Raw genomic sequence first — 26263 nt, 5'->3', positions numbered from 1 at the left:
TTTGTTGTACAGCAGGGGCCAAGTTTCTAGTTTTGGGCATTTAACCAGGCAGTCTTTAACAGCACATAACCACAATTCAAAGTCGAAATTCCTTCAAAAGCACAATGTGCATGGGAAGTAAGTGTCCGGGCTCAAAAGTCCTATACACTTGGCCAACACTGTACAACGGGGGCTCCCTGCTCGCTCTTCATTTCGCTTTCTTCGTGTCTGCCTTAGTGATTTTGGGCGCTGTCAGCGTCAGAAGGACGGAGTTGGCAAAAAAGGACGAACTGGCTGAAACGGAGCAGCTGGAGGAGCAAGGAGCAAGGAACAAGGAGCAAGGAGCAGCGGCTTCTGTTTCGCCTGCTTTTATTTTTCGCTCGCAAAACAGTTTTGGTGTCGTGGGTGCGGCTGTCCTGGCAGGATATTGTTCTCTTGAATAAGAAGGCGCGCCATCAAATTTAATGTGCGGACTAATAGAAAATGGCGTCTGCATTTAAATTTCCCTGAAGCTTTTGGCAAGGACGTCAGAGCGGATGGATTCCCTTTATTTCATTTTCTTTTCCTTATTTAAGTTGAGTTTGCATTCAATTAATGTGAAAATGTCAAATTTATGGATGGCGGGGGTGGTCGTGTATTGGGAATTGTGCTCGAGAAGGGAATTGTGCCCTTGTTGTTGTTTGTAATGCGATACAGCGAATGGTAAGAGATGGGCGTGGCAAATTTTCATTATTCGTTTCCCTCTTCTGTCTTTTAACAATTGTACTGTAAGTTAAATTTTGATGCCAGAACTTTAATATGTTGAAAGAACATTGAAAAACGTGCATTAAGTGGATGCAATAAACATAGTGATTAAATTTGTTTCTCATCAACATCATCACAATTTATTTAGATAATCGGTCTGCAGATTTGACAATACACCATTTCCAATTTAAGTGTCAAATCATTTCTTAATTAAACTTTCATGGATAAGCTATCACAATTTAAGCCATCTAATTGCCCATTAAAATCTCATTCGTGTTTCATTCTGTTTTTCTTTTTGCTGTTATCGCCACAAATTATCACAAATACTTTATGATGGGCGACAAGTTTATAACATTTGACTTTGGGCTTTAATATCTAAACTGCCACTCCACAAGAGGAGCTAAGCCTACAATTAATGATCCTTTCCGACAACTTAATAGCCATTTTAGTAACAAATAATAAAGGCAATAAAGGTTCGACAAACTTAAAGTGATTTAAGTTTCACCAAAATGACGGCCTAGAGAAAACAAAGTCTTCGCAATCTATCTTCATATTCAATGAATTAAATTATCGGCATCAAAGTGAACCAGAGCAATATTGCTTATACGGAAGCTTTGAGAGCCTCAAGCTTCTATCTTGTGCACACTGAAATAACTTTTCAAGTTTCAAACTATGAATACCCTTCAAATTCTTAATAAATTTCCATAGATGTGTATGGGAAACCCACTCATAATCAGACATTTTTCCGAAGCAGAACTTATAAACTTTTTGGGGAATATTCCTTAAACTTCGAATATTCAGCCATAAAATTGTAGGTTTATTTGCTTACTCTCTCAAATATGGTTAAAAATGATATTCTCAACTTAAAGAAGAACCTTTTTTAATATAAAATTTTCTTCTGTGTGTGAAGAGCGGCAACTGCGCGGCGTCAAGACTGCCAAAGTAAAAATGGGCGCAAAAACTAGTTACACAAACACACACAGCCACAGCTGCAGACAAGATGCCAGCCCACCCAACCGCCACCCACTGACCTGGCACGTCTCCCACGTCCTCCAGGGGCACCTCCGTCCCCCCCCACCTTTCCCCCCTCGCAGACAGTGCCACTCCGCCCCGCTCTACCCAAATTGAGCTTGGGGCGTTGTTGCCGCATTATTTTTATCAAAAATGTTATCAAAATGTGCGTTGCCAGCTGCAAGTACGGGCGAGGAGGGGGGAGGGAGGTGTAATGGGGGGAAAAGGGATTTTCCGAGCGGCGGGGGGATTGCTGAGCTTTTTACTGTGTGAATGAGGTCGAACGGTGGGTGGGGAGTGGGTGGTTTTCTGCTGGCTTAGATGGTATAAGAAAAAGTTGAAAATGAAAATAATGACAGCGTTGACTGAGAGAGATAGGGAAGTGGGAAAATGGGGAAAAGCGGCAAAAGGAGGAGCCCAAAGCGGCGAAGGAAAAGTAGGGGGTGTTAAAAGTGTGGGCGTCGTTTGAGTGGGCCTTTTTGGGTTGGTAAAGTAGGTGGTGTGTTGGATTTCCAGCTTTTGTTCGTTGCTTTTTGTTTTGTTGTCTGCGAGAAAAAGTTGCACTTACGTGTGTGTGTGTGTGTGTGTGTGTTGGCTGTGGAATTTTGCGCATGTACGGCGAGCACATAATACATAAGTTATATGCCCGGGTATATATACACAACGCAACGTAAATTGTTATCGATTTTCCCTGTTGCCATGAAAGAGGAATGTGGCCCAAGGGGCCAAAGGGGAGGACAAGGGGGATCTGGGAATATAGATGAGGTACAGAGTACATGTGTGTGCCTTGTTTATGTTTATGGCATTTTAGCATTACGACAGCGGCTAAGTAAGTCCATTTATATATCCACAGCAACGGATGCCACAGCATCTCAAAGATACACAGATGCAAAGAAAATAGTAGCGAATCGAGGCAGATGTAAATGGATACTATTTTTTAAGGTTAGCTATTAATATTAAAACTTTTTTGAAAAAATAACACTTGTTCACACTAAGCTTTGAAAAATGATCCTGTCTAACAGATTCTAATCTTTTTTAATGTTGCGCGATCATTTTTAAGAGGTATTTAAGATATGTATATAAACCTAACCAGTTCAAAAGTAATTGGGATGGTAATTGGGATGAACCAGTACTGGCAATTTCAAGGGCATGTCATTTTGTGCAAAACTTGAATGCTATTATCTTGGCTCATAGATACAAAAGCTGAATGAAAGATGTAATGTAATGTTATGCCACGGAAAGGCAAATTTTGTCCGTCCTAAGGATTCCTTATCTATTCCATTTTATTCCCAGTCCTTTCTGTTCCTAATTAAGGTTATATTCTCTGGGTATTCAGTCGCTGACATCTTGTTTATCTATGGGATTTGCCATTAAATCTGCAAAACCCAAGGAAAATGTAATTTGTCAACATTTGATGGCATTATCCAGCAGCTGAGGGACCAACTTAAAGATAACGGCTGAGTTGCGTTTAAATGAAGGAACGATTTATATTAGCGGTTTTACAACGTGAAATTGTTTTTTTTCTTTTTTTTTTTTTTTTTTTGTTATCACTTATTTATAAGGCGGGCTAATAAGAAATGGGCAACAGTCTGTTCTGACACGGAGGCACATACCAGAATTTTTTAATAAATCATTCAATCACGCCATTTGATCAAAGATTAAGGATCCAAATGGATGCCCAAGAAGCTCCCGATTTCCTTGCCTCGTACGTGTTTCTATAAAAATTCATCCGAAAAAGCAGGCTTTAATATACCCTGATTAAATCAAATAAAAGTATCGACATTGCTAGCTAAAAATTTTATTTATCTGTTTTCACTTAATAAATAAATATAAGGATTAAATATATCCTTAAGAATATTATCATTTTTGATTTATTAGTAATGTCTGATTAGGAAATAAATTCTCATATGTATGAATGTTCAAGTACACAACGTTAAAGCAAAGACAACGTTTCTGTTTTCCTATAATTTAGATATTAGTAATTGAATAAGGATGAAGAACTAAAGCCTATGGAGCCCTACAATAGGGCATTGGGCATTGGTAAACCTTTTTTATAAGTTTTCTTAGCCGCCGCCTTTTTGCATTTTATTTTATCCCTGGAAGGATTTATCGAACTGGGACCCCTTTAATTTATGTATTATATTCTTCGCCTTTCTAAGATTATTCACTCTGACAGGCGGTGCCAGTTTGTCTTGGCTTCGCTTTCAAACACATGTTTTGCTGTTTTGCCTTTTCGTTGGCAACTGCTGCCACAGTGGAAAATCAGGCAGCAGGAAAATCTGGAGCGAAACAACAAAGTAGCAGCAGAAAACAAAAAGTAATACATACGTTGTTTGCATCCTGCAAAAGCACTAGGTGTGGCCGAGGGAGCCAGAAAAAGGAAAAGAATTAAGCAAACATTTATCGATTTATGTGCCAGCGAGATCTTAAAGCTTAAACTGGAACCGCACGAAAATTGCCATCGACCCAAAATGGGGGTATATTGCATATATTGCACATATGTATGTATGTATGTTTGTATGTACATGCATAAATATATAGAGATATATACATTTGCTTGTCACAGGATTTCAAGCGAAGCCCATTAAACGACGATTCAGCACAAAAAATTGGAAAAGGGAATAAAAGAGGCCAAAGAACGACCTCAATTTATTAAACTGATTGGAGCCCATTCGATGAATGAATTGTATTTCGTATGAACATGTGACGTTCATTTGTGACCGAAGACCACAATAATACCATTACCACTAAGAAGAATAAAAAAGGAACTCTCCAAATCCCACTGCCTACTCAAAAAACTGAAAAATGCACCCACAACCACTCGAAACCCACTTAAAAGGAGAGTGAAAATGCATTAGGCTTTAAGCACATACAGAAACAGAAAACTGACAACAGCGCACGACGAGGTCTTGAAGCAAAACCATAATTATCTATCTCTGGAACTTCAAAGAAAAAATCATTTTTACTTTTAGTCCGCTGGCAAGCAGATTATAGTCGTCATCTCAGTATAACATGCTTTAAAAAAATTTTAAATATGGTAAATATTTTGCATTTAACTTTAAATTAATTAAAGTTGTTTCATTACGACCCGTTTTAAATCCTACAATCTTTCATATTTTTTGGGGTAAATTCTTTTAAACAGTCAAGTTGTCATTTCAAATCGCAGAGTTTCCATCTTGTGCTATTTCTGTGACCAGAAACCAATTCCCTGTATCTAATGTCCCATACAAAGTTGCATATCCAGCGTATCTGAACAATAAAAATAAAAATAAAATAAAAGCTGCACAGCACAAAACAACGAAAAAAGAGAGGCAAGCAAGCAAAACAAATAAAGGCAGCAAACACTGCCGGCCAACAACTCCACGTAAACTTCATTTACAGTCTGGCTGCGAACCCCGACTCCTCCCCCTTCCCCCTTCACAAAAACTCCACAGAGGGAGCTCTCCTCTTGCCCCCTCTTTTCAACCATTCCGTCGCCCATGCTGCCATTTATTGAAAGGCCTGCACGCAGTTTGTTTTTGTTTTTCTCTTTTTTGCTAGCTCAAACACAAAATTACTTTTTGTGGCTTGACTGGTGAGGTTTCTCCATCTCGCTTTTCCGCCTCTACCTCGCTCCCTCTCTTCCCACTCTATCTGCCGTGCTTCCTCTTACTATCTATCTACAACTGAGTTCAACCAAATAGTGCGCATTGCGAAGAATTTAATTGCTTTAAAGAACCCGGCTTTTATAAATGCTACACATTTTGTAACTTGAATAAAATGTCAAAATTAGAGTTAAGTAATGTCTAACCGTGAAAGCAAATGAACACCTATATAAATAAAATAAGCGTATTAAATTCGATTTCGTCAAATTTTTTATATTTATAACAGCAAATTACAAAAATTATATTGTACAATTCAATTAATTGTAAAATACAATATCGGTTAATCTGAATAATAACATTCTGTAATTCCTTCATTTTATTTTCCTGAATATAAATAAAAAATGTGTTAATTATTTAATTTTCTAAATTATACCCAAGCACATCTACTGTATTGTCCTGAACTGTAGCTTTTTCGTTTATCTTGCATGCTCTTTCTGTTTGTTATTGTGTGTGATAGCTTTTATTTAGTTTTTTGTTTTTCCTCTTTTTTTTAATAAATGCTTGGGTTCATTCAACTGTCAAAAAACACTATACATACACGTGGAATGGGGCAGAGATAGACAAATAAAAAGAGAGAGGAAAAAACAAGATCGAAGCTCACGACGTGCATGCGAAAGATGTACAATTAATCGAGCTGCTTCTTCGCCTAAAACATTTTAAATATTTATGTTTCCTTTATTGCCGCTTACTCCTGTGCATACACATGTATGCAATTTCCCCGATTTTCCGACAGCTGCTTTCGAACTTTTTGTTCTAAATTTAAGTTCAAATTCTAAGCAGTGAACAACATTTTTCAGCAGGCCACATCTTTATTAACGAATTCGCTCTGCACTCGCATTCTGTAAAGGTTTTTCCTTGTTTTTTTCCGAATATGTTTATCTATTTTCGTTTCAGCGGGCGTGTGTGTATTTGTTGTATTTATGGCATTGTTTCGCTTTCGAGTTTCCGCCATGAAAGTGCAGACCTCCAAAATGCAACTATTTCTGTCCGACATATGTACATAGATACACAGCCGATTCGCCATAGTGTGAGTGCACGCCGTGACACAGGCAGTCGAAATTGTTCATAGGCTATATTTAAAACTAATAATTCTAATCGAACATTGTTAAGTTAAGTGAACTAATGTGTATTGTTTTTACCGATCAAAACTGATTTGTAATTCCAAATAATAGATCGTCATATCACATTAGTTTTCTTTCAATGACTATAAAAACAGCGCCAAAAAGCCACATCGTAATCTATGGAAGAAGAAGAATCAACCAGGAAGAGAAGCGGAAGATAAGGGAAAAGCAGCATCCAAACAGAAAAAGCGTTACCAATACCGAGAACCATGAGCTGGCAACGGTATCTCTTCTTTACAAACACACATATGTACATATGCAGGCATCAAAAGCTACCATAAGGAAGAAGAAGAGGAGCAAGATGCGGGCTAGAAAACGGAGAAGTAGGCAAAATGAAGAGCAGAGTGCAATGGCAACAACAAAGTAAAATAAACAACAAGAAGAACAACAACAGAAAACTGAGGAAATAAAGTGGGAAGCAAAGCTTTCTGTTTTTCTTACTTCTGCCTATGGGTGTGTGTGTGTGTATCCAATGCAGCAGCGGCAACCAAAACAACTACAATCGAAGTACAGTGAACCGAATGATTCGAAAAAGTTGTAAAAGCACATGTATATACAGTTGTGTTCATTGAAATAGCAGTCCGGAAATAGATCATACTTTTTAAAAAGTGAGTTCGGTTAAGTTGATTGGTATATTTAATTATATTTATTTATTTATATTAAAATAAATAAAAAAATATATATTTCAGTGGGTAGAAGACAGCACTGCTCCCAGGAAGAAAGAAAGTTGATTCTTAAGCTTAGAGGGGAAAAAATCCTTCAATATTCTGTATAAATGGTATCCAATGCCATTAAATATGATTTAAAGCCCGAACAACCATAGGATCGACGCAAATTTCGTTTCAGTAAGGTTAATTCTTTTGCATCCTCTAGGGAAACTTGGAAATCAGTGACGTTACTATTCGACGACGACTGGTGGACTTCCATGCCGCGCAGGTGTAAGACACTGATAAGCAACAAAGGCTATACAACAATATATTAGACCCCAATCAAAATAGTATGAAAAATAAAGTTATTTCTAAGTCAGGTTGAATTTTGTAGCTATTTTTTCATAACACTTCTTATTTAGTGAACATCAGAATTTAGGCCTTTTATGTTGTTTTTATCCATATATTAAAAGAAATAAAAGTGAAACATTTGTTTAATTGCTTGAAATTAAGTCTTAAGTCTCACAGGTCATAAGCACTGCTATTTTAATGAACACAGCTGTAAGTATTACATATACAATTCTTAAAGTTTACTGATGTGATGAAGGACAACTTCTAAACGAAGTAACGGTGATTTCGAATGCACACTATTTTGAATAAATAGACAAGTGTATACTATTAATATTGCTTTATATTGCTATTTTTTTAATTTTTACAAGTCAAATATGAGAGGAAATCCTTTTGAAAAGAAAAATGCTAATTGGGAATTTGACTGTCGAATATTTTCTCTGTTATCCTTTTTGAGCAGGAAAAAAGACTTAGATGAATGACAAAAAACATTTGATGCTGTGCAACAACTTTAATTGACAGAAAACATGCGGTTAGAATAAATGGACCAAATCGAAGTGGCCAAATGGTACGCATATCTCGGCCTAAATCTATATACATACAAATTTATATCCGGTTTTATATCCTTAAATCACCACACACAAAAATAACACTCTTTCTTAGATTTTCCACTTTTGGGGTTTCTTTAATTGGATTGTGTTTACTGCCACTGACAGCATTTAAAACTTTTAATGGACGTCAGCAACAATACAGAAATCACTTCTAGGTTATTAAATCCTATTTAAATAAGTATGTTAGTTTAAAATCTTCTTAGTCATCATATTCGTAGGCAAAATGAAGACTTTTTAATAATCACATTTGAAAAACAAAATATTTTGTATTCTGACAAACTTAAAATCATACATTTTATTAAACATTACACATTATAAACTTTTTTCGCAAAATTTCAAATCTGTTTTTTTATGTCAAATAATAATAGTTGTCAAACGACTGCTAATAAATTATCAAATAGAAGTCCATTTTAATTTAATGACCTTATATGGCACTTTTGGTAGGGCGACCGCCTACTGTCTTCCCAAGCGTTATAATTAACTGCCCCAGATTCCGGAGTATCCGGCACATGGGAAAGCAATAAATAAATACGTTTGGCTTTTCCCAAGAGTGTCTGATATTGCACTTCCGCTCTTATCGGAGAAGCAAACAGTATGACCAGTGAACACACCGAAGTTAATATTACAAATTTTCCGAAGAGTTATTCGCCATTTCTTCCCGTTCTTAACTCTTATTTCGCTTTCGGTTTAAAAAATATTACTCACATTTAGCACACTCAGCGCTCTGCTTCTTCTCCCTCTCCTTCTTTCTCCACGCGCTGTCAATTGATAAGCCGTTAGCCGACGCCTCTCTCTCACTGCTCTCTTTTAAAGTTCTTGGTTTTTGTTTTAATCCATTCGATGTTGTTGTTGGTGGTTTTGGTTGTTTGGTGTTAGTTGCATTTCAGTTAAGAAGATGGGGAAGACAAAGACGTTTGAAACCGCAGTTCTCTGATTAAGCAATATGATTAACCTTAGATGTATTTTGTATTTACTATGTGATATAATTTTCGTTGTCAAGCACTGTAAGAAACACGGGAGATATACAAGATTACGTTTGACACTTTTTGATTAGCTTTTAATCTTTTTCATACACAATTGTATGCACACTAACACACACGCGTAAAAAACTCGCGGCAGCTACTGCTGCTCTTCTTCTTGCTCCGCCGCCTCTTCTTATTCTTCAAGCAGCAGCCTCTTTTTTCTTCGTCGCTTTCTCGGCTCTTCGCTTCGTATATTTCATACAATTTTCTTTGTTGCAATTTAGGCATTTGTTTTAGCACACATGCACACTAAACACAGACACGTACACACACAGAGGCGTTCGCAGCAAATTATATTTTGCTGCTCTTTCTCTTTCACGCCGTACTGATTTACCGCCTCACTCTGGCTCACACACTCACACACTGGCTACTCACGTAATTCAGCTAATTTTTCGTATTCTTCCTTTCCGGCCAAATCTCACAATTGCCTCACTTCGATTCGCTGCGAGAACAAGCACGAGTATTGTATTGTATAATTAAGAATTTTTCTCCGATTTGCTACGACCCCAAAATGTTTCAGTACACACAGACACCACACACACACACGCGCGCGACGAGGAGGACGACGCAACGACACGTCCGTTATGTTCCAGCGAAAGAGAGAAACAAAAACACAAAAAGGAAACGAAGAATCCCTAACGGATGGAGGAAAAATGACTAACGCCAAATTGAAATCGAATATTCGATTGTTATACGTCATTGGGATTTTTGGTTGCTCAAAATTGCGTTACTTTCGGATCGGATTGATATGCCAAAAAGATGGTTGAACTCTCTTGTTTGCACTCCCATATCTGAGAAACGGGTATCTGATGGTCGAGGAACTCGACTATAGCGTTCTTTCTCGTATTATAATATGCCTTACTTTCAAACACATCTAAAAAAAGAGAAATTGCTAAGCAATTACTTTGCTCCACTGTACGCTCATCGATATTCAGTATGCCCATTCTAAGATAATCTCCATCAGTGTGAACAGCTTCTGATCGGAGAGTGTGTCCCATAAGCATAAGAGAGCGCGAATCAAACAATCAAATTTAAATATTATTATATTATATTAATATTATTATTAGTTTATTAATTAATATTATTAATTATTAATATTCTTTAGCACTTTCTAGCATCCAAAGATTGTGCTTTATATATTCCACATTACAAGTTACTTCCCCTATTCTCAAGTTCTAGAGTATACATAATTACTAATTGTGAAATTTATTCCAATTGTATAAACTTTTGTACCATAAATACATAAACGAGCTCAAGATTAAATGGAACTGTCAGTGCGGTTGATTTAAGTTATGTCTGTTGGTATGACTACTTAATTCCAATTCTATACACAGAATCTTAGCTAAATCAAAGCATTTAGTGCTAAAAATAAATGTTTAATTTGGCTTTAAATAAGAAATAAAAACATTCTGGCAGCACTGTTCCAAGCCAGCGTGACCGTTCGGTAGTGTGACCAGCTGCTTACCCTTTTGGTCTCTTTTGCTATTCCTTTGGTTTTGTTTGTCAAAAAGGCGTCGACCACACTTACTTTGTGTTGATTTTTAGCGGCGGTTGGTCGTGTGGATACGTCGGAGCAAAGACGAAGACGAAGGCGAAGAGCAGGCGAGCCGTCAACTCAAACAAAAAAAATAAAGTGCAGCAACTGGCAGTGGACAAGTTGAAAGGGCAGCCAATTAAATGTAAGAAGCGACGTCCGCTGTTTAACAACAAGTATCGTTGATTGTCCAGCAAAATAACAGTACTTTTCGCGAGGTGCGCAGAGCGAAAGAAAAATCAAAGAGGAAAATCTAATACACAAAAAGTGAAGAGCCAAATTGTTGTTAACAGAGTGTGTGCGTGTTTGTGTGTGCTGAGTGCGGTAGTGTTGTTTTATTGGTGAGAGAGAAAATCGGAAAAAGGGCGTCGCAGTTTGAAAATTGATGTGTGCATAAAAGTCAAGCGTTGCAGCAGCCAAGAAAGCGAAAAGAGAAAGAGTGGCAGAGAGGCTGAGAGAGAGAGCGGGTGCACCTCCATAACTGTTGTTGCAAAGGTGAGTGCGTGCTGAATATTGTTTTGGGTTCAAAATTGTTTATTTAAGTGTACTCTCAACCAGGCCAACACTCACAACCACACGCCCGCACGTACCTGTGGCCCGCGAACGTGTGTGTGCGTGTGTGTTGGCCTGCCTGCTTATATTTTATGCGGAAAAAAAAAAACACTGATCCAAACTTTTTCGGGCCTCAAGAAGCTCGTTTTGGCTCGTCTCATAAGTCATTAATCTCTGATGTGAAGCGAAATGGCTGGTCAGCAGATAAAAGTGAATCTAACATATGTATGTAAGGAGCTTTAGTAATCTTGGTAATCAACATTTTTTAAAGCCAGCACCTACCTTCCCACTGACATAAGCATAACACAATTAATGTTAATAGCGACTTCAATTCAGTAAATATTAGCAGGGAACGCTTCTTATGGCTTGGCAACAATCACACTTCCCTTCCTCCAATGGGCACTGCACATAGTTGATTAATTCACTAAGCTGCACATTTGTGTGAGACCGTCTTGAGCAAATTTGCTTTCTATAGGCTCATCTTCCTGTTTGTTGTCATCGTAGTTTGTTGCATTTGTTGTTGCTCGGAGACAGGCACGGTTGAATCCACAACAACACGTTTTTTGTCAGCAATTGAATTAAATTCAGCAGGCATGATAAATGTAAGCGGACGGAAAATTAAAAGAATCGGCATTTATAGCGAGGCTATCTTTGCACAGAGCGAAAAGTATAGTGGTGTTGGAACTAAATAAAGTTGACAGTACTTAGTTTAATTTAATTTAAATTTTATATGAATAAAGCTCGAATATCATACTTAACATCAAAAGAGTTACAGAAAATAATGTTGATAATTAAATAAAATTTTATGTATTTACGAGTGAAACGCTTTTTAAAGTGCTAAATAATGTGACAACATGTAAACTCTACTTTTGCTTAGTGTAGCTTTCTTGGTCGCTTGTCTCGTTTGCCTGTCAGCTATTTTTGGCGCAGTGTTTATATTATTTATTTAATTTAGTGTGCAGATCAACCTCCTATCCCTGCTCCCTCGACTTATGTAGCGCTTTTGGCCTCTGACAACTGATGATTGTATTTATGATTCTGTGGGCCCGCATCGCTCGCATATGCATAATAAGTTTTTTTATATCAATAATATTCGTTAGCCCAAATGCTTGAACTTTCATGTTTGCTTAATTTGATTTTCAAAATCCACCAAGAGCATGGAAAACCATTTGCTCTGGCTCAGTTTGTTGCCAACGGCGCCAAAACACTTGAACACACGCCGATCTGGATATATGTACATATATGTTAAGTTTCCGAAAGCCCACAAGAGTGCGAGAGTTATTGTTATTGCCTTTGATGACGTCAAAGAACAGGTGGGCGGGCGGTGGGTGAAGTGGAAAATGCTGGATCATGAGAGCGCAGATTAGGGCATCGTACTTACTGTCTAGCCAGTGGGATTTAAAATAGCCGATTTGCATGTGCCAAAAGACCCAAAATCACAGCCTTTAATGTTACTTGAAGTAAACGGCATTTCTTGATTAGTTTCATATTAAAGGAAATCATTTACACCAATAGTTAAGTGATTAATTTCCAACATGATCTTTCGCATTTCGTAATTACAACGCTTTATGCTGATCACTCTTTGACTGATCAATTTGACTTAAGCCATTTGTCATCCACATTAATTGGCTTTCTCTTTTCCCGCTTCCCCTTCAAGATCGAAAAGAGTATTCAACAAACCTGGCGATAAATTACTTTCGGATTCGACCGAGTCCCAGTTTTCAGTCCCAGTTTCCCAAAACCATTAATATACAAATTTCGTGCATTATGCAATATAATCGAAGCATAAAAAGAGCACGAAAGCACGTCAATTATTTGCACATTTAATTAAGTTTGTTTGATGGGCGAAGGCAGAGTGATATAGTTTTTTGTTTTATTTTGTTCTTGAACCTCGACGTTGTTGCTTTTGCACTGTTCTGTTTATTCTCTGCTGTTGTTGTTTGTTTTGCTTTTTTGCTTTTTTTCTATTTTGGGCGTGTGCCCAAAAGAGAGACGCAGAGAGAGAGAGAGAGAGAGAGATGGCCATGTGCGAGCCGGCTCTTTGAATGGGTTTTGTCCTGGCAACAAGCGACGCTCCCAGCAGAAATGTTTTACTAGACTTTCGCCGCCCCGCTGGTCAATAATTAAGAAATCACCCCAGAGATAACCTAAACCAATCGCATTTCCGCCTGCGAAGACAAATAATCGTGATCGGCTTATTGTACATATGTATGTGGGTTTTTGAAAAATACATACTTGCTACTTTTACTACCTCAAGTCTGAGCACCCATCCAATCTTGATTAGATTCGTCTGCGAACTCTTTCCCACTCCCCTACTAATCGCACCGATTGGGTTTATTAATCCTAATCGACTTATAAAGGAATGTTAAATTTGTTCTTCAATGTTTCCCCACTTAGCAAAGACTGTTGAAACGTTGGGTTCTCAGAGGAACTCTGGCCAAATTTCAGTAACCAAGGCGAGCTTCGGATTATGGGACTTGTCCAGTTGCTGATGACGTCAGCTTGCTAATTTAGATTAAACACTTATGTCCATACCTTGCCTAAACGTCAGTTGTGTTGGTTGCTCATCAAGTTCATCAAGGTAGCAATTCTTCTCGGAAAAGATTCGTTATAAAACCATACATATTTGGAGCTCTAGATCTCGCTAGATTCTAGGGAAAGTGTTTTTGTAAAGGAGAATATCTGATTCTCAGTGACTCATCCACTACGAATATACACGATCAGATGACCAAATATGACAATGACCTTATAAGTCCAACTAAACTACAGCTTTTGTACGTTAGTTATTTTTGCCGTTGCCGCTCTGGTGGCCCCACACATGTTTCAACCACTTCCGTTGTGAAAATTTACACATAAATTGATAAATTGTTTTGCACAAACAAAAAGAGAGAGCGACAATAGAAATGTGCATTTTCACTTTCACCTTTTGAGTTTCGACTTGATGGACTCGATGGAAAATGAAAAGGGTTCAGGATTTGTCAATCAATAATTTAATGTTGGTTTGACGAGGCGACAAAAATGTACAGGAAACTAAGTGCCCGCACCCAAGCCCATGATAAAATAAATAAGTATAAATAAATAAATAAATATAAATTTGTCCAATTTGGCTAGTAATTCAATTAGAAGTAAGCAAATATGGTATAGTTCGGCACCGATAAAGCGATTATGAATGCTTAAAAGCACCATTGTTTTTAAATACAACAGGAGAGAACACTATAGTAGAGTTCCCCGACTATCTGATACCTATTACTCAGCTAGTGGAAGTGCCAAAGAAAAAATTTCAACACTGATAGTTTTAAGCGGTTTGTAGGCGTTAGAGTGGGCGTGGCAAAAAGACAGAATTGAACGGGTATTAAAAAATACATGTTCTCCCTTTTTGTTTGTAGTGTACAGATACAGATTCGGTTACGAACAAGTTAAATTCAATAACTGAAAGATATTTGGTGTCAGCGGCAGGCATTCATGAATCATTCCGCTTTGGGGCTTGAAATATAGGTGGGGATTAAAGCCCCACCCACCTCATGCTGTTATGCTTCATTCTGGATCCTTCAAAAATCCGTTTGCTTTATGAGTTTTCGTTCTGGATTTTGGGTTTGGTTTATGTACCATACAGCACACGACAAAAACAATGACCAAAAATGATTTTGCATGTGTGTATGCCAAGTTAGCAGCGTGCTTTGTGTTTTCCTTTCCGGTATTTTCGGTTTTCATGAGTTTGATATTTCATGCACGACACTCGCAGCGTCTCATTTGTTTATACCATTTATTTATTTGCTTTTTATTTTCATATTTGCATTTCAGTCATGCGAGCTTTTGCTGACGACGCTTGGTCGTCGGTCAATTCATTGAACATTCTGTGTAAAAATGTTAAGCAAGTTGATCTTTGTCCGCATATTCGATGAGTAATATATCAACAACTGCTGAACCTAACAATCTGAGATGTGACTAATTTGTATATAATACGTTGAAGCTGAAGACATATTTAGGTCTATTAATAAAGGAGACAAATTCTTTTAGAAGAAGCAGACGAATCATTAATTTAACGAAATAGTTTAGAAATCGGTCGCAAGTATTTTTCCTGGAATAATCTATGCTTGTCAATTTAATATCTACCTAACTATTACTACTACTAGCACTTTTTTCTTTTAATTTCCAAGAAATAGCATTGAGTCACCAACTGCACTGAACTTCCCGAGTCGAGCTCCAAGCTCCACCCGGCTCAAAGTTCAGCTCGGAGTGTTTGTTAACAAATGCCATGACACCATAAAATTGATGTCCGAACCCGACTCAACTTCGTTGGGCCTCCGCTTTCATTTGGAGCCTAAGTTTGCGGTGGAAAGGGTTATTGACCCGCAGCAAAAGTTAATTAAGTGCCTTGCCAAAATTGAACGATGAAACAATTGGCTTTGGGGCGTGGTCGATCGAGCTTAAGCAATTAGTTTATGGACAAACGATATTTTCAATTTATTTAAGCTATGTAATTATTGTGTAATGAGCACAACAAATTTGTTTGAGTGACTTTGAATAGGTGACATTAATGGATACTAAATGCAACGTTGGACTTATTAAATTTTGAAATATAATAAATAGCATCTTATTTTTATTCGCTGTTATTGCTCTATTTTGACACAATAAAGACTTCACTTGATTGATGATTTTGGCTGCAACTTTTAAATCCATTTCAAGAACATTTCCATTATCTAACATAACAACCTTCACCTGTACGCGGGGTCAAGGTTTTGGTCTTTCGATGGTCTATCGTTTTCAACACACAAAGTGTAGGAAAAAGATAAAAAGCGAACACCCACAGCTGCTTGTTTTGGTGTGGAAGCAAGCCATAAAATAGTTTCAAATGTGCCATGAGTAATGGCCAAAAGATCTTCTCGTTCACGTAGAAGTATCTGCCAAGTTGCCGCAGCATCATGTTGGCCCCACATGCTGGACTCGTGCTGCGAGTATCTCAAAGAAAGTGGCACAAACCAATTGCGTTAATGGGAAACCGCAGCGGAAGAGATGGTCCCGCAGAGAGAAAATGGAGAACCAGCACCGCAGACTGTAGCATTAAGCATTGAATAAATGTCATAAAGGTAATTGCCTGGCTGACTTACTCTGTTGTTAACTGGAAAACTTCCGAACCACAAAAACCAATCCAGAAGTACTCACCACTGAGTTCACAACATTTTTAATGGATATTTGCACTGCTGGTAACATTTTAGAACACAACTTTCTAGTGACGGAGCAGAACAAAATTATGGCCAGCGATTGCACAGCAATAAAGATTATGTGCTGAACTGATAATTAGGTAGTATTTACGATCCAATGTCCATAAAATGTAGCAAAAAAGTATGGTGGCTCGGAAACATGAAAAATGATGTAAACAATAATACGAGAACTCAACAAAGAATAGCAACCAAAAAAGAAAACTATTTCCTATTGTTGTGACACATTTTAGAAAAATGCAGAGGTGAGGTGAAAAATCAGAGTCATTTAGATAAAGATGAATACAGGATGCATGTTGTTCAACAAAATGACGTATTCTGTTAGACGTTTTATATCCGATTCCGCCTTTTGCATACTGAAATTCTGTTATCAGATTTCCTTCATTTGTTGTCCTCTGATTAATAAGTCTACGATGAGTAAAATGTTATATTTACACACTCGATGTGACATCAATGGGATGTGGGTTTAGCCGACACCTGCGCTCTGATTAGTGTCAGGTGTGTGGACTTCTTGTGGACATAAGATAAGGCCGAAGCACGAATAAATTGATGAGCAATCTTTCCGCAAAAATAAAAACAAAATAAAAATATGAAGTTCGCAAAGAAAATCACGTGAGTGAAAATAACATCAATTTGGGTTTGTCGCAAGTATATTTTTGAAAGCGTTATTTCTTAACTAAAGCATTTAACTGTGGTCCAAGATAAATGATAGAAACTAACAAACAAATGGTCATTGCTACTCCTATTTACTTCCAAAATGACTTCATTTGGTGCATTCGAATGTGTCACATATTATAACTTTTGCTTACCTGGGAACCACTATGAGTTTCCCCGGAAATTGCTCATTCGTTGTCATTCTATAACTATTTTCATTTCAAAAAGCAGTTAGTAGTAGAAAACTGTTGTTGGTAGGCTATAAATTAGGTTTTTCTTTATGTTTTACAGCAATGATTTACAGAATGATTTATGTTTGGAGATACACTCGTAGGTAAAGAAAGTCGATGGATATTTCTTCTGTATCTAAATTGTTATCTAATAGTCATTGATTCCACTTGCACCCGTGCTACCCAGTAATTATGCCAGATAGTGAAATAGGTTTACCCTCTCACTTTTTCCACTTACACAACACACTTTTGTTGATTGATTGATAAATACGGTTTGTAATTAAAATACCATTGCAATGGCTGATATCTTTCGGTGGCAGTTTGAAAATAGATACACTGGGTATCCAATGCAGCGATAATAAGCTTATTGAAAATAGCACAAGCGTTTCTTTCTCTTCCCGGCTATTTTTTTTGTGGTTGTGGTTGTCGATTATGACGGTTTCCCGGTGTGCTTATCTAAAACAAAAAAAAAACAAAGCAAACTTGTGGCGCAACTCTTTTGTTATTGGTACCCTTTCTTAGGGTGCTTTCAATATACGATACGATATAACTGTCATGGGACTTGAAGAGAGAAAGCTGTTTTGTTTTCCTTGTTTTCTTATATGATAAAATAAATCACGTAGATTCTTTTTGTGCAACAGTAATGCATTTTCATTGTAGAGTTAAGATGTTGCAACAAAGTGGGCTTATAGTTATTGCATTTCAACTATAGTTCATATTAATACCCATTACTCAGATTGTATGGATATTTTAAAAGACTTTCTCTAGCTAAATAGCGGGTATCTGATAGTCGAAGAACTGGACTACAGCGTTTTTCCTTGTTTTATGTACATTTCGCATGAATCACGACTCGCACTTGACACCTGCCACCCACCTCCCCCCTGTCGCCGCCATTTCCACCACCCCATTTTGTATCTGGCAACGAATGAGAACAAAGTCGTCGTCGTAAAAAGTAAAAAAATAAACAACAACAAACAGGCTACAACGTACCTTTGGCTTGTCTCGAACAGCAGTTTAAACACCTGCAAAAATAAAACAATAAAACAGATCGCAAAATGCTGAAACAACGACGGCGGCAAAGTAACATCTAGAAAATACATTGACAACATCGCTTGTTGTCTTGTTAAATTGTTGAGGTAATGGGCCAGCAGTCAAAAGTTGACTCACAATTGTTTATGTTTTTTCTTTTTTTTGCCTCTTTTCTTGACTTTTACGGGTTTTGTTGAGCAAACTTTTCAATTCTTTACTCAACGTTCAATTGCTGCTGACGTACGTATGTATATACATAAATATATATATGTATATATATGTAGATATGTACACTAATGCTTTAAAACCCTGACCTGCACAACATTTATGATACTGTCGGCTTCAGTTATCGCAACTCTTGTATAATCGAGCTGAAAAGAAAAATAGTTTGACATTCCGGCAAAGTTGCGAGTTACTCTGCGAAAGCAAAGTTAAAGTTAATGAAAATTTAGACCAACGGTTTATATATAAAACAAAGTTGAAGAGCAATTGATGACCCAAAGATATCGAGTAGCAGTTTTTGGCGTTATAAAGAGCATATCTTTTTTAAAAATCATAAAAATGTGCAAGGCTCTGTTGTAAACCTTAAGTACTGGAATACCTCAATAATTTTATCATCTCGACAATTAGTGAAGTTCAATTGGAATAAACTGTGTATCGTGAGGTCATTTGAATTATTCCAGACAGTCGAGTTCAGTATTCTTTATGAGGACCACAGTCTGTAAACGGCATCAAAATGCTGCCTAATGATAGAATCACTTACTTTTCACAGGGTGATGTGGATGGAATGGATGGAATGCGAATGCAAATGCAAATGAGACCTGAGTTCTGTAATTACATGCTCCCTGACTTATAATATAAAGCGGTGCTTTCTATTTATAATCCAATCGCAGTGACCTTCACAAAAGATAACCAGATGCGCTGCCGAGTCGGAATCTCTAGATGTTGCATGTGCAACGTTATGGTATTCAGTAGCGGGTCATTAGCAAATGTCTTGGCATAATTCTAAGTATGTAAAAAAAATGCATGTTTAGATTGCTAATTGTACAATTTGTATAATTTGTTATAAAGGGGCTTGTAAGGTTGTTTAGAACTTGAAATCTTGAATCTTGAAATCCAACATTGATTTCTTAGATTCTTTATCATTCGCTATATAAAACTTTCAAAATAGGAAGTGATATTTATAAATAACCTGTTTAAAATTGATTTTCCTTCATTCCCAAAATGCGGAAAATGAATCGTTTTCAACTGATGGATCTCACATCAGTTCATGTGCATGCCAAAACCCACTATTGATAACTGACATTCTCTGCGAGGGTTGTACTGGCTTTCTTATCACTACAAATTGCGACTTGTTTCATTTAGTCATCTGAGAAAATGAGGAACAGAAAGGGGGTAAGACGAGAGATATAGTCTGCGACATGATGAGTTTCAAAGTCGGGAGTGCAGTGACCCTGAATCTTTTTTAATTTGCATCGCATTGCACTTGTGTGTCGCTTAGTACACGTATTGATAAGCTTACTTTGAATGATTTGGGTCTACAATGGAGGCTGATAATTGTATTGAATTGAATTACATTTTTGTATTAATAACTAGTCAGGTTAGTATTCAAAACATACTTTGAATTTTGTTAGTTATTATTTTGGGGTTTTGTCTACATTTCTAATTTTTAAAATGAAATGCGTTCATGTTTGTAAAATCTATTTCAAGTATGGTTTACTAAAGAACAATATAATATTATATATCAGCTTAAAACTTGGAAAATAAATTTATTCGTAATTAGTTAGTAAATGCCAGTCTGAGCATAGGGCATTCTTAGTTCGCCGCGGACTTTCTTCGCTTCGCTTGGTATATAATATCAATGCGCTTATTGTTATTTTGACATTGTTTTGTTTCTCTGTTTAAACAGCGAGTCGCGGAATAACAAGCAAAGCACAAAAAGCAGAAAAAGGTTACAAAATACGTTGATTAAAATTCACAAACAAACTGAAAGAAAGGGGCACAAAGAAAATGATTATGCTCGATTCACACAGCGTCGTTCAAAACGTCGTAGCTAAAGGCACCGAACCCATGCTATTCCATCCATCCCTCTCGACCTACACATACCCATCAGTTGTGGCGCAGTCAAGTACAGATGAGCATTTGGGTTGAAAGCGCAACATACTCTTTTAAATGCATCTATAAGAAATGTTTACGAATGAACTCTATATGTTTTCAATGACAAAGAATTCTCTATAACTATAAAAGCCCTTTCTGCAGTTTAAACCCTTAATTATTCTATAAATAGAATAAGGTTTAAATGCAGTTCAATCAACGCATTTTACACTTTTCACTATTTACCATCTGTGTGTGCTTCATCACCTACCATTGGTTTAAAAATTCATTATAAGTGGTTTTCTTACCGTAATTTTTTAAAAAAGTTTTCAGTTTTCATGTAGCTATAAAATGGGTGAAGCAACTAACCAGCTCGAGCGTTTGCTATGAAAACTGTTAGACTGTTAAAATGTCTGGATATGTGGGGATAAGCTTAAAGGGGTTTACCGAACGGAAAATTACCAGAAAAATGCAAAGCGGAGAAAGAAAAAAGAAAAAGCGAAACGTGAGTGAAAGGTGCTGCTGGTGGATTCTCAATTGGTTCAAGAAAAGTAACTATGGGGTAGGTCTTCAGTGGGCGTGAAAGTTATAACCATTAAAGCCGATTACGATCTGGAACGGCATCCATCCATCCATCCATCCATTAATAGACAAACAAGATAGGTCTAACCGATTCACTTATAAATGAAATGGAATTTGGAATATTCCCTTGTGCTGATTAAACACTGTGAATTATAAACGTGTTAATGGGTGTGCTGACGACAAGACAAACAAAAAGGCTGTTTATAATAAAGTAAACAATTTGTATCGGGGTGCACACAATGATAATGATGAGGCGTCTTCTGTCTTTATCAAAGTCCATCCCACAACAAACCAACATCATTGGCATGCCGCCTAGAGTTCCACTTGAGTTCTACACTTTTCATATAATCAATTCCTATTCTCTGATATAGTCGGTTGGTAGCTAGGGGCAGTATCTCCAGCAAATTGCTACCGTATCTCTGGTTAAGAATAGATTGTATACATACATATCTGGATGCGAGCACTTGAAATGTGTCAGCGATGGCACTAATTTTGGCTATTCAAATTTTCAAGATGGTATCCATCTGCCAAGAAATGCCAGGAATGTATAGAATTTATTATTCAATGTGCTCCAGTTTTCTTCACACTTGTATATACATATATATTCATATATATTGAAATAATCCCATTATGCGGGATTATTATCAGCTGGCGGACAGTTGATTCACCTTTAGACTTTGCCACTAGAATACGTACTGAAAATATTGTTATTCATTCGCAATTGTTGTTGTTTTCTTGCAGGCAGCGAAATCGTCGTCATTGAATGGCAGGCAGCAATAATGGACTCGACGCCTAATGCGGCGGCCCCTAATCCGAACCAGAATCGTGACTTCCTAACGCTGAAGCCACTGCGTCCATCCCGCGGTTCCAGCTCGAATCTGCGCGCCAGTCGCTCACCCTCTGCCAGCCGCAGCACCGAGCAAAGTAATTATCAATTACGATTATCAATCCTCTGGACTCCTCCTCCTCCTCCTAATCCTCCCAAGCCCCTCCTCGGGCGCCTTCTGGTCCATTAGTCAATCGCATAATTGGAATGATTGGGTCGTGCTAAAGCCGGAGCTTCCTGCATCTTATCAGCGGTGCTAATGCTAATCTGGGAGTCTGGATGGAGTGCTGGTTATTTGTTGTTATACTATAATGTTTATACTATAATTCCGCAATCAATTAGTTTTTACAGCTGTATATCTATAGCAGAAGTAGTGTAAAGAATGAAGAGTAAGGAGAATGGGGTTTTAAATCAAACATCTAAATATTATGTGATTGGGTGATATGGATAAATTGAATTAGTATACTTTGACAGTAAAAATTTCACTCCGTATTTGAAATAAGTTCAAAGCATCTCCAAAGCAAATGTTTAGTTTGTTAGCTGAGCAGATTTTCCTCTACCAAAGGTTTTCACCATGAATTTCCACCCCGGCTGTGGTCGAGCGATGACTCATCTTCCAGAATCCAAAAACCGAACCCATACACCCCCTATACGCCCATAATTCGCAATGTTTTCACGACTTTGGCAGCAACGAGCTTACGAACAGCCAATGTATAAATCAAAAGCAAAATGTATAGCAACCTTTTGAGTGCCTTGGTCATTATATTATCCATTTCATTGTGCCTAACATCTGTTATTTGTTTGATTGCACACTTTACATATTTTTGTTTATATCTTTTTATACTTTCCTTGTTTAGCTTTGTAACCGTTGAATGTTAGCCTGCCTAACTAGCTACACTTGCAAATCAAGCAACCCCAATCAGAATCATTGATAAATGTAGGTATACCAAATATTATAAGACTCTAGTTGTTTTGCAAGTAGTCCGCCACACACTCAATGCACTTTCGCCACCACACTCACACACTCACACGCACTCATTCACATAATTGTTTTACTACTTATTTTGGTTCTATTCACAGCGAAACGCGCGTTTTAAACGCTACTAAACTGCCTGCCACTGCTTCTTCTTCTCCCTGATTCTTTTGTCTCTGTTCTTCTTTGTTGTCTGTCTCTTTCCGCGACACGGACAGTCTGAAAGAGAGCTGTCAATAATAAATGCAATAACTTTTAAACGCCTATTCATCATCCATTCATCAAAGTAGATAAACCAATATTCAGCGCTTTTCAAGCCCATTGAAAAAATAATTCAAATTAAAGAAAACAAAGACTATTTTTACTTCACAAAAGCATAACAATTATAGAAAATCTATAAGTCATCTTTACCAGCAATTTTAAATCTTGTGATAAAATTCAAGTTTAATTAAATACCGCAAACGCATCATTCGAATAATCTATTAAAAACGTTTAAAACATTTTAACTTAAAATAAATAAAATTTTGGAAACTCTGAGTAAAAATCTTGTGTACCATTTTAAAACTAAATCAAACTAAAAATAAATATATTTACAAAAGAAAACGATGTCTCATGAAAATGAATACGCATAAAACAAAAGAGCTCGACTTGAAGATAACTCATTACATCACCATCCCCCCATACAATGATCGTTAAGAATTAAACTTCTATGTACTGCTTCTCAAGCACCTCATGATCAACAGAATTAACAACAAAAAAAGACAAGAAACGCAGATAAGACTCACAAAATAACCCAAGTCGTACCTTTCTATGCGCAACACTACTCTAGTGTCCCGGGAGCGAGCCAGCGAGGCAGCGGCAGCCACTCAGACAGCAGCAGCCACAGCGGGAGGAGCAACTGCCCACTCAGCCGGCGGAACTGGTGGAGGAACCGCAGCGGCAACGACAACGGCCGGTGCGACCACGTCCGGATCCGGAGGAGCCTCCGCGAACACGAACAGCAATTCCTCGGCCTCATCCAGCACAGTGGCAGCTGCACAGGCGGCTGTCTACAGCGGCGGCAACACGGTGACCGGTAGTTTGGGCAGCGCCGGGGTGGTGGCTCGTGGCTTCCGCAGCCACAGTCCTACCCATCGGCGGAGGAGTCGCGAGCGACAACGACGCACGCATGGCTCTGACCAGGGTGGTCTGCTGGCCTACAGCGGTCTCGTTGGCGTCAACGACATGTCGGATTTCTTGGGTCCACAACAGGGTGGTGGAGGAGGCGGCGGCGGTGGAAGCGCCGGCACGGGCAGCGGTCTGGAGGATTCCCGGCTGTCCGGTAACGAGGACTACTACTCGTCCTTTGTCTCAGACGAGTTCGACAACAGCAAGAAAGTCCATCGGCGCTGCCACGAACGCAGCTCCAGCGTCCAGGCCATCGACCGTTTAAACACGAAGATCCAATGCACCAAGGAGTCCATCCGACAGGAGCAAACTGCCAGAGACGGTAAGTAGATAAATGGAATGGAAATAGTATAACCTTTTGCACATTTGAACTCTTTTGAACAGTATGAACTAAATTTGTAATAATTGTTTAATTTAGATAATGTCAACGAGTATCTGAAGTTGGCAGCCAGTGCAGACAAGCAGCAGCTGCAGCGCATCAAGGTATGTACACCCACTTATCTCACTTAACAGGAATTAAATAATTGCTATCAATGTGATACTATTCGACAGGCTGTCTTTGAGAAGAAGAACCAGAAAAGCGCACACAATATCTCGCAACTGCAGAAAAAGCTGGACAACTACACAAAGCGAGCCAAGGATTTGCAGAATCACCAATTCCACACGAAGAGCCAGCACCGTCAGCCGCGCGAGGTGCTGCGTGATGTTGGCCAGGGTCTTCGCAATGTGGGAGGCAACATCCGCGATGGGATCACCGGTTTCTCCGGGTCGGTGATGTCCAAGCCACGGGAGTTTGCGCACCTGATCAAGAACAAGTTTGGCAGCGCCGACAACATCAACCAGATGAGCGAAGCCGAGCTACAGGGCATGCAATCTACCAATACCGATGTTTTGGCCAGCGAGCGTTTGCAGCAAGTGCCTGGAGCCGGAACCTCGACGGGTTCGGGTGGCGGCGGCCAGAACAACAACACCGGAACGGGAAGCGGTACGGGAAAATTCAACAGTGACAATGGCAGCGAATGCAGCAGCGTAACTAGCGAAAGTATACCGGGAGGGTAAGTGCAGCTCAGGATTGATTAATACACAACGATAGAAACGAACCTAACGAACGATGTTTATGAAATTTGCTAATAGGTCTGGTAAAAGCCAGTCGGGCGCCAGCCAGTATCACATAGTGCTGAAGACATTGCTAACTGAGCTGGCCGAGCGAAAGGCCGAGAACGAGAAGCTCAAGGAGCGAATCGAACGACTCGAGGTACGCGCTCTTTTGGGAAACCAGCGAAATCGCTGTGCTAATACGACTAATATTTCTGTATTCGGTAGACGAGCCAAAAGGAATTCAACAATCTGACCGCCACACTCGAAAGTGAACGCTATCGTGCCGAGGGACTCGAGGAGCAAATCAATGACTTGACGGAATTACATCAGGTTCGTAGTTCACTTGGCTGACGCTTTGGCAGTTTGCCCGACATTCGTGCTTATGCTTTGCCGCCTTTGTTTGACAGAATGAAATTGAGAATCTGAAGCAAACGATTGCCGACATGGAGGAGAAAGTACAATACCAAAGCGATGAAAGACTACGTGACGTCAATGAAGTGCTCGAGAACTGTCAAACAAGGGTAAGTTTTGAACGCTTGGGGATTCCAGCCCCAACCCCTCAAACCCCAATCGCGCCAAATGCAAACCGAGTCTAAGTGAGCACTTTTTACAGATATCAAAAATGGAGCACATGTCGCAGCAACAATATGTCACCGTCGAGGGCATTGACAATTCGAATGCGCGGGCTTTGGTTGTGAAACTCATCAATGTGGTATTAACGATACTGCAAGTGGTGCTCCTGCTTGTGGCCACCGCTGCAGGCATCATAATGCCTTTTCTCAAAACGAGGTAACTACTTCTGACTACTACTATTTCACGATAAGCACTACTTATATATTTGTTTTACTTATTTCTAGGGTTCGCGTTCTCACAACATTTTTGTCTATTTGTTTCGTCATCTTTGTAATAAGACAATGGCCGGATGTTCAGGACATTGGGTCCGGGCTGGTGCGGCATCTCAAGCAATCGCTGGTGGTCAAGTAAACTACGTAAGCTTGGGAGCCACCTTCTCATCTACCGGGTAGTTAACACGTTCTTTAGTTATACTAAGTTCTAAAGTGCATATGTTGTATATAGCTTATCGATAACGATTATAACAATAATTTTTAACTGAAATTGTATCAATTATCACAACAAACACACCCGAGAAACTGTACAAAACATTCATACTCTTTTTC

General features: G+C 38.5%; 2 protein-coding genes across 6 annotated transcripts in view; one reads left to right on the top strand and one right to left on the bottom strand.

Annotated features, from left to right (window-relative positions):
• Positions 1 to 9740, bottom strand: part of LOC120452107 (histone-lysine N-methyltransferase, H3 lysine-79 specific) — a 43394-nt gene extending 33654 nt beyond the window's left edge. The window contains exons 1-2 of one of the 3 annotated variants that reach the window (XR_005616437.2): positions 9503 to 9740; positions 8811 to 9107 (exon numbers count right to left, since the gene is read on the bottom strand). The gene's annotated coding sequence lies outside the window, so the exon portion shown is untranslated. The other 2 variants (XM_039636182.2, XM_039636183.2) reach the window with 2 other exon arrangements.
• A 906-nt stretch (positions 9741 to 10646) lies between these two features.
• LOC120452193 (transmembrane and coiled-coil domains protein 2) lies at positions 10647 to 26195 on the top strand. 3 transcript variants are annotated; one of them, XM_039636304.1, is made up of 10 exons: positions 10647 to 11156; positions 21763 to 21945; positions 23650 to 24309; positions 24406 to 24470; positions 24540 to 25042; positions 25122 to 25242; positions 25311 to 25415; positions 25493 to 25606; positions 25699 to 25874; positions 25943 to 26195. In XM_039636304.1, exons 2-10 carry the CDS (start codon positions 21801 to 21803, stop codon positions 26067 to 26069), a joined length of 2016 nt encoding a protein of 671 aa, XP_039492238.1. In that variant the 5' UTR covers positions 10647 to 11156; positions 21763 to 21800; the 3' UTR covers positions 26070 to 26195. The 3 variants fall into 3 exon arrangements, with proteins under 3 accessions (XP_039492238.1, XP_039492239.1, XP_039492240.1); XM_039636305.1 differs by having other exon boundaries at positions 10648 to 10806; XM_039636306.1 differs by lacking the exon at positions 21763 to 21945 and having other exon boundaries at positions 10650 to 10806.
• Positions 26196 to 26263: the final 68 nt, after the last annotated feature.

The sequence above is a fragment of the Drosophila santomea genome, chromosome 3R (genome assembly GCF_016746245.2).
Source record: "Drosophila santomea strain STO CAGO 1482 chromosome 3R, Prin_Dsan_1.1, whole genome shotgun sequence".
NCBI classification, from domain to species: Eukaryota; Metazoa; Arthropoda; class Insecta; order Diptera; family Drosophilidae; genus Drosophila; species Drosophila santomea.
The sequence above is the reverse complement of the archived record's forward strand: the minus strand, read 5'-3'. Positions and strand labels throughout refer to the sequence as shown.